The 19257-nt window shown below is 40.2% G+C and overlaps 2 protein-coding genes across 4 annotated transcripts in view; one reads left to right on the top strand and one right to left on the bottom strand.

Moving 5' to 3' along the window:
* Window positions 1-16760, bottom strand: part of galt (galactose-1-phosphate uridylyltransferase) — an 84603-nt gene extending 67843 nt beyond the window's left edge. Inside the window, exons 1-7 of one of the 3 annotated variants that reach the window (XM_023808618.2) lie at window positions 16630-16760; window positions 16052-16223; window positions 15182-15351; window positions 12455-12530; window positions 11036-11084; window positions 7835-7964; window positions 6367-6423 (exon numbers count right to left, since the gene is read on the bottom strand). In XM_023808618.2, the coding sequence (XP_023664386.1) occupies window positions 6367-6423; window positions 7835-7964; window positions 11036-11084; window positions 12455-12530; window positions 15182-15351; window positions 16052-16109 (540 nt within the window). In that variant the 5' untranslated portion in view covers window positions 16110-16223; window positions 16630-16760. Of the gene's footprint in view, window positions 1-6366; window positions 6424-7834; window positions 7965-11035; window positions 11085-12454; window positions 12531-13475; window positions 14082-15181; window positions 15352-16051; window positions 16224-16535 lie in introns of those variants that run through there. The other 2 variants (XM_023808620.2, XM_023808621.2) reach the window with 2 other exon arrangements.
* sigmar1 (sigma non-opioid intracellular receptor 1) lies at window positions 16756-18814 on the top strand. Its single transcript, XM_023808625.2, has 4 exons — window positions 16756-17037; window positions 17910-18110; window positions 18264-18356; window positions 18484-18814. Exons 1-4 carry the CDS (start codon window positions 16893-16895, stop codon window positions 18711-18713), a joined length of 669 nt encoding a protein of 222 aa, XP_023664393.2. The 5' UTR covers window positions 16756-16892; the 3' UTR covers window positions 18714-18814.
* The last annotated feature ends 443 nt before the right edge of the window (window positions 18815-19257 follow it).

The raw sequence follows: 19257 nt of genomic DNA, 5'->3' as shown, positions 1-19257 counted from the left end.
AGAACCGGCCCCGATGTATGTACATATTTATAGAATGCCGATCGCGTCAAACAAATCACGGCAATGCCAAAAACCCGTGCATGTACATTCTCAGTTATTAACGCACATAAATACATTTCAAGCACATGCTAATATATTGCTGCCATATTGGTTTTCGGTTATCTCGATCATCGGTTATCTCGACGCTTTTTGGCAACCCCCTAGGCCGGCGACATAACCGGGTTCGACTGTATATGAATAATCAGCCTGTTCTAGTTTAAATGGAAATATATTATTGTTAATAAGCTGAGTCTGAGTTTTATTTATTTGATAGTTTATTTCACATTTCTTGTTTGTAAAGGCTAAATACAAATAAAAAGTGAACTTTTTTTTTTGTACTGTTTTTATTTTTAAAAAAAATTATATAATTTTAATAGGAGGAGCCTGGAGGTATTATAGACTTTGCAAATTCAGTTTGCAGACAACAGTTTGCAGAGGCTTTTTAATATTGTCCATATCGATATCGGAATTATATCGTATCGACCAAAATTAAAAAAATATATCGTGATATAAATTTTTGCCATATCGTCCAGGCCTAAATACATCATATCCATATTACATGCCATTGCTCCATTTCATATATATATTGACAGTTAATTGATACAAATTAATCCATAAGTAAGTTGTAAAGTGTGATTTAGGCAGCACACCGTGGGACAAAGCAAATGTACCACAGCTGAATTGCTTGATTACGTGTTTCATAATCGGTGTGCATCGTTGTCTGTGTACTGGACAACACAATTCTGTCATTAAAAACGCCCCACCTTACTTCCGTGAAAATTAAGTTATTAGTATCTCGAAACAAGTTTCTAGCTTTAAGTCGAAATTTTATATTATTTTTTTCCCTGGTGGCGGAAACGGGCTTCCATAGATACTTGTTGCAGTCAGTTCTATCCTGCTTTATTTTATGTTTGCCCTTTAACATACAGTGGTACCTCGGTTCTCGAACTTAATCCGTTCCGGACTCCGGATCGAATCCTAAAAAGTTTGAGTTCTGATCAAATTTTTCCCATAAGAAATAATGGAAAACCAATTAATTGGTTCCCGGCCCCCCAAAATTACACCTAAATGTGTGTTTTTTTTTTTTAGCATTTAAACACAAAATGAACAGGATAAAATAAGAGCAGCACTTTTTTCTTAATGGCTTCTAAAACGATTAAGATCTTATCCCAACATTACCCCTGTCCTGCCCCGATCGTCCGCTCCTTCCGTGTGCCACGCCCCCTCGTTAACCTCGCATGGGATCCCCATGTGATCAGCTGTTTCTGGTTGTTGTCATTAGTCCTCTGTATTAAGTCCATGTTTCAGTTTGTTTCCCCATTCCGGTCATTGAGTGCGTTCGACTTGCTTCCAGAGCTGGCTTAAAGCAACACATTCTGATTCTGACGCAATGCATTACGGTTAGATGCATTGCGACCACTCACCCGGCTGCACACACTGGAACTGCCTCCGTGACAACACACCTTTGCCCTTCTTAGCTGAAGAGTTTAGTTACACGCATGACGTTTGTATCCCAGGCAGTTCCCATGCGTTATCTGCTATTTCTCCCAAATATCACGTAAAGCAGTGAGAACTGGTTTTCAGTTAATTTACCTTGTAAAATAAAGTGTAAATAAATGACAAATGCTCTAATAGTACACGTAAGTTAGTGGTTTATTTATTGTTAGTTACTGTAATGTTGCGCTGCTTTATTTGGTTAATCGTCCAGTCTGTGAAGAAGGCATTCAAGTAAGAATTGCATTGTAGTCTGTACATGATAATAAAAACTTTGAATCCGGTCCATTGTTTATTTTTATTATTACCCTGTATTCGTTAATTTGTTCGTGAATAGCAAACTTTTAGGCTGTAACATTTGTACAACTATTACGTAACTTTTTGGTGAGCAATGGCTAACAAAATCATATAAAGTACAGTGTATTACCTGATACAGTATTTTCAATAAAATAGCATTATCACCAACAAGCGCTGCTACTACAGCAAATGCAAGGCTGACACTGAAGCGTTACTTTTTGTTTCCGCTCAGAGACGTGCCGTGTGACTCATTTCCTGGCCCGTACAATTTATATATATTAGGTCAGCGTTCACGGTTCGACTTCTGATATTCAGATCGAGTTCTAGGTGAAACTGGTTTGTTCGACTTTCAAGAAATTTGAGTCCTAGTGAGTTCGAGAACCGAGGTACCACTGTATTTGTAATATTATACTGTTTTGCACATTGTTACATTATTATATGGTTTTGTTCATTTGAATACTTGAAAATCAATAACCTTTTATAATTTTAAGGGAATTTTGTATGTAAACAATACAATTTGTTGCAAAATAAATATTTGTTTACTAATATTGTTTATTTCAATGTATTCATTCTATTTGTCAGAATAGGGTTATTTTTATTATTTTGATTATTACATTATTACATGGAACAGCATTGTGAAACTATAATATTGATAATTATCGATATCTGTCAATACAGGAAAAATTATCGTGATAATTTTTTTTGCCATGTCGCCCAGCTCTAAGCCACTGCATAGTTAAGTCTGTCCTTCTATAAAAGTCAGCAACAGGTACTATAGTTAAGAAGCAAGGCTCATAACCATGTACCTGAACCCTTGACAGGTACTAAGATCCATTGAATTGAATTGCAAGATTTCTAAAAATTAAGGGGAAAGTCTGCTTTCAAGCAACTACCAGATGAGATAAATAACAGATGACAGATTCAGCAGGAGAATGGGCATCTACAAAAACTCCATTACCATATTCACACACAGAACACTTCAGGCAATGGGGAGTTATTTCCCCCCCATCATACGTCTCCAAATACAAGCACTGCTGCACATCACTGGGACCCTGCGCATGTTTCTAATCCAGAATGTTTCTACTCCACAACATGAAGAGGTCATGTTAAAGCACAGTCAGCCCATGCTGATAAAATGATGGATGGAAAAACCTGGCATGTATAGAGTAAAATAACCTGTAAGGATTAATCAGTTTAAGTTTTCCAAGACAACGCCACAAGAAATTTATCACCATCACTACTGCAGCAATAAGCAACACTGGTACCTCTTACCAACACAGAATACTCTGCTGAGGAAGTATGTTTTACCAAGGAGGCACAGTTATCATGGAAACTGCCAGCTCCCATTTTGGGCAGATTTAGCACCTTTTTGTGCTCTAATCAGGCCACAATTATGGCAAACACAACCCGTGAAGGACACCCTGGCAGCATTTCCTCTGAAACGCTCTTTAAGTAGGAAAATGGGAACAGGTGGCGAGGCGGCGAGGGCCAGCCTCAGGCAGCCTTTAAGAGATGCCACTTTCAAGGCAATATATTGCCCCCCAGTGGTAAGCCTGGGGGAAGTACCACAGAGGACTGTGGATGAGCCCGGAACACTGGTGACATGACAGCCACCTGGTAGCAGGCATAATCGGTAAGAGAAGTAAAAAGTGCTGGGTTACCTGACTGTTGACCATTGTGGCAAAGAAACTACTGCTGTGTCTGTGGTAAAATGGCTTAAGTTACCCATTTCACTGGACATTCTTCTCTAGAAATGGGCACCACAACCGGGCCCATTTCTGTCTAATTAAAACGATATGGAAGGGAAGGACCGCAGGGATAACCAGAAAGGCAGTTAGGTCACCAAAGACCAGTAGTCCTCAGCAGTCCCCGCATCTTGCTGTTGTTACAAGTAATCTACTGAGATCAAAACAAATACTCTACAGACATTCAAATGCAAAGGGCTTTCTAACACTGTGCTCTAAATCACAAACTGAAAATCAAAGGAGAAAAGACAAATTAATTTAGCTACAGAAGATAAAACTAAAAGCTTTCTGATGTATTAAAATGGATTGTTAATGTAAACAGTAAAAATGGATTAAATTAATATTTGAACAGGTATTTACTGAAATGGACATGGGCAAAATGGCACAGATTACACCACCTTGTACCCAACATCAGAATATCTAAAATTAATGTACTAATGCGTTTAAGTAATCAGAAAGCCAATAAATCTCAGGAACATGAGCTACCTTTTCCTCTGCTGTTAAGGGAAGTTAGTATTCAGAAATCACTAACTATCAATAAAAACGAGAAAACCATTATTGCAAATTAAACCATACCAAGACTATCCCAGTCCATGAGAGGGGATAGAACTAAAAAAGCCAATTAAACCTGATTTCAGTCACAAGAATAGATATGAAGGCTATTATACTTCCCAAACACCCATTAAACAAAAGTTTTTACCTAACAATCTATTTCAATGTGCTGCAAGGCCTGCTGGCTGCACAATAGTAATGTTTTATTAAGCTCAGATATAGCTCAACATAAACAATTGTCTAAATACAATTGGGACCCAAGGTAGATGACAAAATACAATTCTGGCTGTCAAATAGGAAGCAATGTGTCAGAGGGGCACTGAGTGGTCAGGCCAAAATCATTACTGGAGTACCATGGGATTGTGTGTTACTATTTTAATAGAAATGACACACAGATTCTGGCACAAAATGAGGCAGTGTAACAAATGGGGAAAACGCAGCTGAAAGCTTACGAACAAGACCTGGGCACAATTATAAACTGGGTAGAAAGTGGAATATGACATTCAACCAGCAAAAGTGCACAGTAATTCATTCAGCAAAGGACATAGTGTGCATGTAAATGCAGTGACTAAGAAAATCAAAATTATTGTGTTAGTGCGACTAAAACCGGACTATTAAAGTGCATGTATACAGGTTGGTATAACTGAAGTCGTACTAAATCGAGTTTCTCTTAGTCGGACTAAGACACCCAGGTAGTGACTGGGAGTCCATTTACTCCTGCATATAAACGTTCAGTCGGACTCCAACTGGCCTAGGCGCTCTGTGCATGCACCACAGATTCCCCCCCCAGGCTTTGAACCGGAAGTAACAGAAGAAACATGGAGCATAGTAAAGAACGTACAGTGCTATAAAGCTGTCCAATTCACTGCTCAACTAAAGGGCGCTTTTCCATTACACCAGGTACCATATTCTTGGTACTTCAAGGTGGTGCCAAAAGTTTGGTGCTCCAAGGTGTTGGTTTTCCACTGGTGTAAAAACTGGTACCGACGCTAAATAACAAAACAAAGCGGGCTATTTTGTACTAAATTTGAAAAATGACTAGTATATATTAGGACTGGACGGTGTGCGATATTAATGCCAGCATTGCAAGTTATGCAAAGCTAATTCTAACGTCGCTAGTCAGCTAGATTAAGATCAGGCTTTTTCTTAGCTTCAATTTGGTATGAATATTATAGTGCAGGGAGTTTAAGTCTTGATAAAATATTTTTACTCTGTCATAGGAATAAAAGCCTAGCAAGTTTTGCAATTTTAATGATTATTAATTTACAAAATTATCAAGTATGTTTAAAAATCAGTTTAAAGTTTGCATGAGCGCTGCATGCGTTCTCCAAGACAATAAATCATTTTTATCCTTATATCAGGATGTTATATCAATCCTAGACTGGTTAGTGAGAAATTTATGCTGAACTCCTTTTTGTTTCATAAATATTTATATTTAATATTTATTACAATAAAATCAAATTGCAATATTTGAAAAATTTTCAATACTCTGCTATCATAGTATATTATACAAAATGCTTTTCTTGTTATGCTATCCTGATCTTGTTGGATCTGTTCTTCCAACCAGATCACAATCAAAGCTTGTGTCACTTCATTTGTCCACGCACCCATTAATTTTTTATATATATATGTAGTCGAGCTATAACCATAACTTAGCTGCGCATGTAAATCTACTGACTGACACCAGCTGGTCCCACAACCTCTTACTGCTGTGCTAACAAGGTGTCTGGGTATGTGCATCCCAGGCACATCCCAGGATTTCATGCAAAGGCAGCATCACACACTATTGAGACCTCACCTACAGTACTGGCCACTGCTTACTTCAGCCTAAACGTCACAACTTTAGAGTTCAGAGAACAGCTGCAAGATTCCTGTCCTTAACAGGCTGCCATATGGAAACATGTGGGAAACACTAACTTTCTTTATTCTTCACCAAAGAGGGGCTTAAGTACAAAAGGTTAATAAAGCTCAGCTTTAATGACTAACATTTACCCTGAATCAAGAGCATAGACTCAAAAGAGAAGTTAAATCTAGATTAAGACATCTAGTTACATAAAGCATCATAGGGGTTTTGAATAAATAAATTTAGTGGTAATACAGCCAAGGCAATGGCCTAAGATCCATCTGTTATCATCAGATTAAATTTTATTATTTAGACATTAAAAGACCTCATTAGCTATACTCCATTCTTACCAAAGCCAGTAAGGGAACTTGGATGGGACAAGAAGGAGCAACTTACTTGGCAGTGAGGGTGAGGATTGGAGCACCCCATCATAGCACCTTTATTTTCAAATATCTAAAAGAAAGAGGGGGAGAAGAGAAAAAAAAAGCATGCTAAAGGTAAAGTGATTTGTGATGGGAATTCTTACAGCACATTTCCACTGTAACCAAGAACCGAGCCATACCCAACCGTACAGTGAGCTGGTGTTTATCCACTGCAAAGTACGCAAGCCGTACCCAAGCCATAACCATGCTGACACGGCTCTGATAATTACTAGCAGAGACTTGAAAAATTTCCAACATATTAAAAAACTACTATAGAACAGCTGAATGGAATGGATTTGTAATGCAAATTTTCACAAATGAATCCTAATTTCGCTAGCATTGATACTTGCATAACAGGGTGATTCTCACAGACGTGCAGGCAGAAATTAGCACGCAGTAAAAAAATATTAATAATACACATAGCAAATCATGATGTACACTGAACAGTAAATAAGCGTCTATTCTGTTTTACGTAACTGTCGCTCACCAAACTCAGCAACACCTTTACAGAGTCGACCCTTCTGCAGTGGAAAAACGAAGCGAATTGGAACTATCCTGTAACTACTCTCTCTTCACAGTACCGCCCGGGTACGGGTCGTCTCCTGTATGCCAGTGGAAAAGTGCCATTAGACATCAAGGCCATTCCTATTGAAAATCTAATCAGTTTATTCACTCTATTCATTTAACACTTTTATAATTACAACTGCAGGCAACAAGAGCCTCTCCTTATCTGGAACACTCCACCAAAAATAAAAATAAAGAAAAAACCCTGACCAAGCCCCAGTTGTATCTAGAGCCAAGAGCCACCATCTTTTTCCAATGGTTGCAGTGCTTTGGAGTCAATTGGCTTTTCATTAAAGGGGTGTTAATCTGCTTTGAGGTCACCCAGGAAATGCAAGCGTGTTGGATCCTTAATTGATCACTGCTGCAAAAGGAACATACAAGATGACGGTTGGGTGGCCTCATTCCCTTGCGATCCAATTACCAACAACAAGGGACACCAATGCATCCCTTCTCCAGCATTTCAGGACTGGAGTTACAAATCATGGATGAGGCAGGACTTGGAAGCAGAGCTGCATCATTCACTGTGGTTCCTATTCCAAATGCTGTGTTAGCTAAACCCTGGATTATATGTACATCCGTGCTCTCATCCCAAATTAGCTGCCTGTGGCTTGTGGACTTTTTAATTAGGCAGACTGTCAGGAAAGGGGCGTTTTTCCCACCATAAACCCAGCAACAGTGCCAGTTGTGGCAAATTTAGCTTTCAGCACACATTTTTGTTTGGTTATTTCATTCCAGTCTGACAAAATCATGGCAAAGTAATGCCCTCAAACCGGATCACATTATAAGAAACTTTTCAGAGCTTGTGTTGTTGGGTCCAAGTTCATGGGGGGTGATGTATTAGGCCCCATGGTATCACACGTTTTCAGAAGCACAATCACCTGCACCCATGGGTACTTGGGGCCCAGCTCCTCAATCAGCTCTGCCCATCTGTCAATCACAGTCTTGATCTCACTCAGCTGCATCAACGGGAGGGTGATGTCAGACCAGGGGTGGAAGCACATCACCTTGCTCCAAGACAAACAGTTGAAAACACCACATGTTATACAAAGATGCCACAGTTATTTCTAGCATCAAAATAGTATTAAACCTTGATTGTTTTCTAGATTCAACTTATTACTTGAAATAAGTGTTTCTAATACACTAATTGCATACCTCAAGAATTTAATATATTTTGCTAAATTAAAAACACAGCTCAAAGCCTTTGAAAATACAATATGCAACTCTGATCTCACAACAAGAATCCAAAATGTGTTTCTACTTTTCTAAGTCTGAAGCAACAGGAGAAACGGCCTGGTTCTGATGTGGGTTTCTCCATATTTTGTGTCATATTAGTAATGAGTGAATCATGCTATTAATCAGTCCACACCACGCAACACTATTTATAATTTCCCCAAAAACACTAATCAATGTAATCGCTGCACTAATTTGGCTGCCCTGTTCTCCCCTGGCCACGCAAAACACAGAAATGACAACAGCAAATTTAAATAAATGCAGTGACTTAACCGAAGGAAGGTTGAGGGCATATTCTTAGAGTATTTTCTCCTGTTTAATATTTTATACTGCGGTACAGAAAATGAACTGAACAAGTCTAATTCAGCCTAATTTTAAGAAACATTCATAACACTGAGACGCCATCTAGTGTTTTAAAATACCAAGTAAAGGGAAAGTGAGTATCAGGAAGTAGAAGGGTACGCCTTTCCAAAGTGTTTGTTTATAAAAAAAAACACATTTAAACATATTTCAATGATCTACAGAGCAAACATGCAGTCAATGTCAATGCAAATACCACTCTCAGAACAGACGAGTGGACCATGGGAGCCCTAGACTTGCAGCCAGACAACTCACCACTGCCCCTCCGGTTAAACAGTTCTCAGAAAGCAAAGACCAAAGAACTCTGTTCCACTTAACGACCCTTATCTTGCTAATGGGGGATCCTGCAGTCTTTGGCACGTCCGCCAAGCACCAGAAATTCCCTTTTATCTCTGCAGGCGCCACGGGGAGGACGCAAATGAGCAAGAGAATCAGATTCAAACTCACGGTCTCATCACAGAGCCACAGAGACCATTTTAATGCAAATCACTACCCTTTCAGAATGCTAAGAGGCAAAGGCTGTTCCTCTCCCCTTTGGACAGACCTACACACCCTATACCATGACACACACTTCATTTTACTGGCATTGCAATATTCGTTATTTGAGGTGCAGATATATTTGCATGTCAAACAGTGAAGATGTGAGAGACTCATTCACTGAATGCATACAAAAACAAGTAAATCTGAACTCTTTATACCTACCCCTGCAGGAACTTGAACAGTACAACTATAAGAACATTACCATAAAGACTTCCCTTTAAAGATTCCGGGTCACGACTGCCCCAAAGGAAAAAACATAATGTCAGGCACATCAAGTGATTGCTCCCTGCAATCAGCAGACATGGTATGTGTTCCAGTCGACTGAAATCAAAGTCACTCAGAAATTACTGCCTGCTTAGTTCAGCACACTGTAGCACTTTCAGGGAGTGTCAAACACACACAGATGACATCATCCACCAGCATTACATATCTGAGGTCAGAAATTGAAACATTCAAGAAAATAGGTCTCTACCACAAAGCACTCTGTCATGCTTAATATTACTTGATTAAACACAAATACATACAAATAACTAATCATAAAACAAAAAACATTGGGCAGGGTAGCAAAAGAACCCATAATACTATAGGAACCACACTTTTCTACACAGAAAAGATCTAAGCCTTACACACAGAAGACAACGGATGCAAAATAGTTAACACTAAGTCTGATGTGGAGGCTTGGTAAAGATTACATTTAACATCATTCTTCACTACGAGCATCTAGTTTACAGTGTGAAGTAGGGTTGCACAATAAACCAATACTGGGAAAAAATCATGATATTATAGTTTTGAAAACGGTACAATAGCAGCAATTTGGGGGAAAAATTATTAATTTTATTATGCCTCTTGCAGCAGTAATATACATATTCATAGCTACAGCAGTGGTCACCAACCGAATTACTCGGTTCTACATCTGGACCAAAACAACAGAATATGGACCACGCGATCAATTCAGAGAGAATTGTTACTTCTGTTTCATGTTTACAGCAGGAGTTATTCAAAGATGTCTATGGGGAGAATTTTATTACAAAATCCAGAAACAACTTAAAAAATGAACAGAAAAGTAAAAGAAATGTTATTTCCTTTGCATACCATTATGTAGGATATCAAACAATTTGGCTTATATTTTGTAAGCTTACGTTTTATAAGTTAGACAAGATTTTAAGTTTTCAAAAGATTTTATCATTAATGCCTTGAAAAAACAACAAAGTACAATAAAGATTTTTGCATTAGCTAATTTTTAATATTCATTCAAAGGACTGTTTTAGTACAGACTTTAGTTACATTTCTGAAACGTTCCCAAGAGTTTTGCCCCTGCTCCTCCATAAGTCTCTGCACACCAGTGGTTGGGATGCATTTGCCCCATCCTTTCAGATTAAGTAGACCATGGCTTTGTGTTGCGCATGGAATTTGACCCTCAAGCAAAACATTGTTGGAGACCCCTGGTCCATTTCACAAGTGACCCGAACTCGCCGATTACTTCAAGCAGACCGTTAATCGAACTACTAATATTAATAGAAAAAATTATGCCCAACCTGCTGTTTTGAGTATTACGCGTAAATTTTATTGTAACTGACCAACTCGCATATGTAACGAATATCATCAAAAACATTCGTGCTCGACTCATAACCACTTATTTCAGATCCAACATGAAGCCCAAAAGGGGCCATGGTTGAAAGATAAAAAAATGTAGTGTATTTCCCCCATTTAAGGAAAAATATCAAAATCCATGAGTTAGTGTTGACAGTGAAACAAAAATGCTGGTATCACGACAACACCAGTGTGAAATTCAACTATAAATACAGACATGGGTACCAATATGAATGAAAATTCACGAACACGTACATAAAAACAAGCATAAACATAGAATGTACATGTACACACTAAGAGACACTTCAGGCTTTATCCAAAATGACCAGGCTTTAAAAACAAAAACTACTTCCTCTCACCAAACCCCTTTGGCAGCTTTTGCCTGGAAGAGAGGATGGTCACCGGGGCCTGAAAACAGACAGAGCACAGTGTTAGACTAAGAAAAACTCAAGATGATCAACCCTTAAAGCCTAGTTCATACTTCACTTTTTAGCATGCGCTTTTGGGCTGGGGATAGTTGTCCACACAGCAGCTTGTGTTCTCACTACATTTGCCTGCAGATGCAGATGGTTGCCATCGGTGCATCAATACAGCAATACAGATCAAGAGAGAACAGGTGTATTGAAATCAAAACAAATAAAATCAGTGTAGTGAAATGGGTACATTTTTATGAACAGTTTCAAAGTTACTAGTCAGGGCTTGGGCAGGATCATGATAATAAAGAACACCACAATATTTTGAAATCCTTATGACAAAATTAGCCAGGACCCTAACCCACCCCCCACCACCACCCATTCGGCTAACATTTCAAAATGCCGGAATACAATCAAAAAAGAGAACACTTTTTTCGAAAATGAAGTTTGAACAAATTTCAAATGTCATGCAATTCATTCCATTTTATTCAAATACCTGCACAACATCATCATCATCTATTCTTCCTCTCCTCTTTCATCACTGACTGCTGATCTGTGAAAGCCCATGCTGCCACCTACTGGAAATACCTATCTTGCACATGTGCAGTCCATGCACAGGCGTGCAAGGTATCCGCTAGACATGAAAATCTGGGCTACGCACGCACTGACCATAGTCATCCACAGCCAACCCCTGATAAAATTTGCGTCACGTCCCCTCGTCCACGACCGAAAGCACATACGAAAAAGTGAAGTATGAATTGGCCTTAACACTGTAGTTCACTAGAGCTGCTCTCTTACTGACTGACTGGCAGGAAGCCCAGTCTGCAGACGGCAAAATTTTATTTTTAGACCCTTTGAGCTATGCACCCTGCCTTTGTCAAGCAATCTCCACACATTTTACCCAGTAGGTAGGGAGCAAGGGGAATCGGCCTTCAAATCTTGAAGGGTGGGATTACAGTGTGCGTTCAGTCACTGACTGGTTTAACCCACTCGTTGTCTGCTACTTATAAGCTCCAACTGGGTGAAACAAACCAATGAGTGGCACAACATAATCCCACTTCTCAGCAGGTTTTCAATACCCCATTTCTACCACTGCTACCAGCAGAGTGCATGATAGCTTGTTTCAGTCCCTAAAATGAACGTTCCACAATGGCAGGGCCCAGTCCCAGAGGACTAAACACAGGCTGTCACTGCAGCACAGCATTTGACTAAAACAACGTTTGACTATGGTATGAAGTGTTGGAAAACAAAGATACTGAATTACATAACCAGTTAATGCATCATGCAATATTGATAATAATAAAAGAGGACAAAATTCACTGATAAGTGATTTTAACTCCGCAGGTCTGAAAACCTCTAACTCACCAGGATCTGGTGCATCTGGCTGGAGAGCAGGGTAATCATTGTCAAACATAAAGGTGCTTTCGTACTTGGGGTTCACCTGTTACAAAAAACACAGAAACTTTACCAACAGAAAAATATTTATAAAAAGTAATTCGCTTCATGAACAAAAGAAAAAGCTTTCACGAACCCAACATGCATACCATTTGAAAAAGCCCCATACAACCCATTCCTGTCAATTTCTGCCACATTTTACATGATACTCTAGGCAGGAGGCTGCATTGCTAGATGGATGGATGGATGGATGGATGGATGGCTAGAGGAATAGATGGATAGATGGATAAATAAGCAAACAGACATTCGAATGAATGAATGAGCAATTTTCCAGTTACACTTCACTGCATATCACTAAGTAAGCATCAGTGAAAGATAAAAATTAATAGCAACTTCCATATAAAGCAAACAGAAAAGGCAGCATTAGCCAAGCTCACATCAAATGAGATTCCTGACAAAGCCCATAAATCAGCTTTAAACTGCTGAATTGCCAGGTACTGTATAAACTAATTGGAAATAAAGTGTTAATCAGAATTGTGCAATATTTCACTGTGTGGCAATGTGACCTAACGGTTTAACATAACTAAATTACCCATAGTGTTCAACGGTGTCTGTGACAGGCTGATATTCTGCCCAGGGTGTACCCTACCTTGTCTTTAAACTAGACAAATGGTTAAAAAAAATGGATGAATAAAATAATAACAGAACTGTATGAATTTATGTTACTATCTACAATACTGCTTGGCTAGATTTCACTTTCATCTTTGCCACTGCTAAGTTACATTAAAAATCATTTAATGTCAGGAACTAGCAGTAAAGAGTAGAGGGAAAATCCCAGAGCCAGAACACAGCTGAGGTTTCACATAGAGGCCACTGCATTAGTCTCAGTTGCCTGCAATAAAATTCATTTGCAGTCAATCTCTTATTCCTTTGGTGAATCTAGGGCAAAAACTGAGATGGAAGATTTTAGAGGAAACAGCATTTTCCTCACCTGAATGCTTGAATGCCCGAACTGTGCTGACTCCAACCCATCTGTTCAGTGTTGAACCACTGATATTTACGCAAGTCAAGCCATTCTCTGTCCAGCTCAGGGTGAAATTAACAACACAGCAACAAAAAAAGGAAAAAAAACTCCAGATATGGGATAATCAGCACATGAAAATGCTCTACTCTGACAAAAATTTGTGATTTGCGGGCACAATCATATCTGCTTGTTTAATCTGTTCCCCCTGTCCCCAAGGAAAGACATGAATTAACTTTCAAAAGGTAGTTCAAACTAATCTGATGCTGTCTATACATTTGCATCACACCAATTAACTTTCAATGCAAAACATTTAAATAAAAAATGCATAAACAATTCTCTAATTAAATCTGAACAATATAAAATGTTTTCCCTGTTAGGACGAACAAAATTGGTAACTGTAGGCGCCATCTGAATAGCAAATTATCCTAATTTGAGAAAAAAAAAGCATTGTTGTGACAGAGACAAGACGAAAGCATTTTCGTGCAGACTGCTGATATAAATACGTGATAGATGTGTGTGGTGGCCCAACAACCCTAAAAGGGCTGCCACACATCTGGCAGGGTTTCAAATAACCTCACCGTCATCCCCTTCCCACTCCTCCCCCCTAATTTCATGACACTACTGTTTCCATTTGTATTCTTATCTTCCTTTCTTCAGTTTTTTGCAAAGATATGATTTAAACTTTACTGCATTCTTTAAAATTATATTATACTTCAATTTACACTTGCCAAAATGAATCACAGAAAGTTTTACCAATACTTACAAAGATACTTCGGAAAGCGTGCCTTTCCAAGCTATTTCTCTATGTTCTTAAAAGCTTGAATCGAAAGCAACTGGACTTTTTAAAATTTCTTGAAAACGTTTCACCTCTAACCCAAAAGGTTTCTTCAGTTCTAAAAGACTGATGGGGAGTTCCAGGTATTTATCCTCTAGTGGAGTCTTGAAAGTGGTCCTTGACACACCCTGCGTCCAACGGGTCCTTAGGGTCACCTGGGGCAAGGTGTGGATCAAGGTGTGAAACTTTGGTTCCACCTGAGCCAAGGTGATTGCCCATCACGTTTAAGTTGCCTGGGAAGGGATCTCAAGACTCCATTATAGGTGGCTGATAATTGGTGTCTTAATTAAGCCCCCACCTCTGTTCAGTGATGGTGGTTCCAACTGGACGTAGATGGTTTCTTTTACTCTTCTCTCAAACCACCTGTCTTCCCTGTCCAAAATGTGCACATTTGTATCCTCAAAGGAGTGTCCCTTCTCCTTCAGGTATAGATGTACATGTCTTGCCCTGATGTGCTGGCTCACACATTTAGAACTGAAGAAGCGTTTCGGATCAGATGTGAAACATTTTCAAGAAGTTGAAAAAGAAGTCAGTTGCCTTCGATTCAAGCCCTTAAGATTATCATGTCCTGGACAACTGAGAGCCTACACATATATTTCTCTATATTCTTTTTTCCTTTTTGAGCTGTACTATCCATCCATCATACATCTTTCAACCTCATGGTCAGCACAGATTCAGTCAGGAGCTGTACTAGTAACCCAATAGCCTACTGTAGAGATTCAAATATTAATAAATCATCAGGTGAATCTCCAGTTCAGCTGAGTAGCACTTCACAGCTCATCATAGCAAAGTCAGGCTGCCACATCTGACTACCAGATCACGTGAACAAAGGTCTCACCTCTCCATTGGCCCTCCGACTGCCAGGGCAAAGCGGATTGGTGGGCTCATGTCGAGGGACGTTCTCCTCCGGAGGTCTCTCAATCTGCCCCTGCCAGGGCCGCTTCATCCGATGGGCGGAGACCAAGATCCATGATCCACGCAGCGGGTTGAAGCGCAAGTGCTGATGATCTTAACAAACCCCGAGCAACAAACGATCCGAGACTTAGAGCTACATGCCAGAAGCTTAAAATCTATTTAGACTAACACTCGAACTGCATAAATGCGCTAAAGATACTGGCACCTAAGTTAGCCCACCTGCAGGGTCCTGGGCGACTTAACCACGGTGTACCCAGGGGTGATTGTACACGTTTACTAGCCAAACTCACCATCGTTATGCGGTGACATTATTATACTCGGCCAAACTATATGGGTCAGTAAGGTGGCGGTATCCAATTAATTTCACCCTTCTTAAAGCCTGAAGTTTACCCTGTCTCAGTAAAACAACAAAATGAAAGGCGCCTACATGTTTTCTCTGATAGTAAGCCGGTCACTCCTGTGATTTACCAGCCCGCCGTAACATTGAGGGCGCTCGCCTTTCCTTCCTCATCCGCCTGTCACGAGTTTGTGGCCGCCTAGTGTTAGTGCTATAAGTCGGTTGGCTAGCTTATGTTATAGACAACACCGAAACATGTCAAAGGGGGGTTGTTAAGCAAGTGTTACAGACACACTACCATACAACGGCTTGAAACATATGTTTGGAAAGACAATTTTACGTAAGAAGCATTCGTTATAATATTTTTCGGTGGCTAACTAACCGACCGGTTCACTGTTTTGATAAACACCAAACCCTTAAAACCCAAAAAGCTGAGATGCCGTGGAGGAAATTTACCTCCGGGATCAAACAAACTCTGCCGGTCGCTGCTCATCGCTGTATAGTCACAGGACATGGGGGGGCGCGCTCGCACCAGCTCTGTCCCGAGACCTTCAGTTATCGCCCCTGATTCGTCGCCGTTCCTCTTGGCGCTAGTTTCAATCTGGCACGGGCGGAGTCATCGGCGCACCTGTAGGGTGCAAGCGGTGCACAACTCAGGCATTGCGAAATGTAGCCTACGGTCTGCGCTTGATGCCAAAATATTTTACGCCATAGCAATTTAAGTTTCATATGGCGCACATTGTGATCTTAGATCTGAAGCCGAAATGTGTTGTAAAATAAAAAAAACTATTCAGTTTTATAGTAAAATAGTAGCTACATTCACAAAGATATAATCCAAAAGATATAATTAAATAGCATGAGGTATTTTAGTAAGTTTGTCCTTACTTGCAGTAAGGACAAACTTACTGCAAGTAAAACCTGTCACTAGGAAACATAGTACCTGAATCCTGCATTTTTACTTATGAAAAGTTGCCTGCTTATTTCGATTAAAATATATACTGGAGCATATTCAACAAAAAAAGATCTTGGGCTACCTTTTCATCCGCGAGACGGACAGTGCTCGCGAGATATTCCGTGCGACCTCATTGGCCGAGGTGGCCTTGGTTTCCCGATTGGCCTCATAACACGTCATTTCCACGCGGCAGAGCCCGCCCTCTGGTCTCATGGGCTGGTCTGCTGAGACTCAATGAAGTGGGTGGATGTGGTTGGGTGTCTTGTTGGGGGGTTTTGCGTTGTATTATTTCGATTTACATTGAGTTGTTTATAAGTCATAACTATATGTAATCGGTGGCCAAATATGTGTTTTATCACAAATTTTTTAAAACTCGCATTGACACTCGGAGTCTTGGTGCTGGTCGTCCAGTACTTGCGGTACTGGATGGAAAGTAAACAGTACGTGTTTAACAAGGAAGATGTCGCTAAACTGGCCAAACAGTACGCAGGCAAGTACTGGCATGTAAAGCTGCACATATTCGTAATTTTAGCACGCCGATCTTCAGCAAGCCCCCCATACTCGATAACTGTTGCCTAGTACTTGGCTTTTGGGAGGGGCGCGTCAGATTTCAGTACGCATTGTATTTTATATACTCAGACAAGGGTAAAACGCCCGAGTTTTGCCCGATTTGTAGCCACTCAGGGGAAGCCACCAGGTGAGCTGACTGCCTGTCAGGCTTGGCTGTGTCGGGGGTGGAATTTTGTCCCGTATAGTGATCGGAAGATTTATTTAATCACCGCTTGCGTGGGCGGTCGAATTTCAGCTCAAGGTTGTTGGCAAAGTCTGACCATCCAGTTAAACCTTTGGAAATGTCAATAAGTTTGTTCCGCTACGTTTGCAGAACTTTCACGCTAATATTACAACTTCCATAATCGCTAACGATAGAAAAGAAGCATTCTTAATGTCAAGGAATTCTCTTCAACTAATGAAAGCAACATCCATCGACTATATGGCCTGACCGCACTCCCTAAGTTCCAGATTCCTGCTTTTAAGAGTAATAATTTAAAACAGTAAACCATCTGTATGTTTTTGAACGTCTAATGTGATGTCAATTAGATTGCCGTTTAGCAAACAGCTGTCAATAAATTATACTTTGGATTTATTTTTGATTAAAGTAATACTTTTATGAAATATTTAATAAAATCCGTATTTGTGATCGTTTCAAACTTAACGTTTCTATTTAAAAAAATGTGTTGCTTAAAAAAAATGTTAATCTTACTGGATACTGTTGGTGTCTGGTTTTATCCGTGCCTTGACCACATATCACTAGAACAAGTTCTAGGTCTATGAGAGTCCTTGTACATTTTGTGCTTGTAACAGGCCAGGACCCAGATCAGGCATTCTCCAAAGTGGTGGTGGAGCTGCGCAGGAAGTACCCGGGACACATCCTGCCTGATGAGGACCTGCAGTGGGTGTTTGTGAATGCGGGTGGGTGGATGGGTTCCATGTGTCTCCTCCACGCCTCGCTGACGGAGTACGTCCTGCTCTTTGGGACCGCAGTAGACACAAGCGGACACTCGGGTGAGAACCACAGGGACATGCTTTGTAAAACCTGTCACTAGGAAACATAGTACCTGAATCCTACATTCCTGTTCGTTTCCCATCTATCTAACCTATAACATTGGTTTGCTGATATTGGAAACTTTACTATTTTTTGTTTCTTCCACTCATCAGGTCGCTATTGGGCAGAAATATCAGACACGGTCATCTCTGGGACATTTCGGCAGTGGAAAGAAGGCACCACAAAGAGTGAAATGTACTATCCTGGTGAGGCCAAGTCAGAATGCTACAATAATGCGCAGTTAGAAGTTTTGATAACGATATGTAAAAAGTTGATTGAGTAATCATGTGACTTGTAGGCGAGTTGGTTAGAATGGCATACCTGTTTCTCCAGGTGACACGATCCGACATGCAGCAGGAGATGCCACGTCTGTGCAGTGGAGCGCAGGAACCTGGATGGTGGAGTACGGTAGAGGCTTTATCCCCTCCACCATGGGCTTTGCCCTTGCAGATACCGTCTTCAGTACACAGGACTTTCTCACCTTCTTCTACACGGTTCGTGTCTATGTGAAGGCATTGCTCCTGGAGGCCAACACATTCCTGACCGAATCTGGGGTGTTTTGAGACCTCCTTCTCAACCTCGTCTTCACATAGCAAGTCCAGCATTCATCCATGGTTTGAAACATGTATGATTGACTGAAATACAATAAAGGATTTAGTTTTCAGTTTGTTTCTTTTCTTGGGAACCCAGAACAGACCAGTTCCTTCGTAGTCTGTAGAAGAGATCTCCAGACCTGTTGTGTCTCAATATGAAATATCTGTCTGTACAGTTAATCACATTTAAGCTTAACCAGAAGTTAGTCAGGCTGCTTGATTCATTATGGTATATCTGTGTTAAACTCCCTTTATGACCAAACACTATAATGAAATTTGGTTGTGTATAGGGCTGATGTTTTTGTAGAGAGTAATAGCCTGGTTCTGTACACGTGTGTCTGTACTCCTCAAACTTGTTTTTTTGCACCTTCTGCATAAACTGAGGTTTTGTACATGAGCAAATTTTGTTATATTGGACTTTAGTGCTAATGCTATATACACTAATAAGTATCTCCAGTCACCTCTGATGTATGTCACTGGGTTTCCAGGCCAAAGGCCCATAGCGGGACCCACC

This window comes from Paramormyrops kingsleyae, chromosome 7, assembly GCF_048594095.1.
Source record: "Paramormyrops kingsleyae isolate MSU_618 chromosome 7, PKINGS_0.4, whole genome shotgun sequence".
In the NCBI taxonomy this organism is placed as follows: Eukaryota; Metazoa; Chordata; class Actinopteri; order Osteoglossiformes; family Mormyridae; genus Paramormyrops; species Paramormyrops kingsleyae.
The sequence above is the reverse complement of the archived record's forward strand: the minus strand, read 5'-3'. Positions and strand labels throughout refer to the sequence as shown.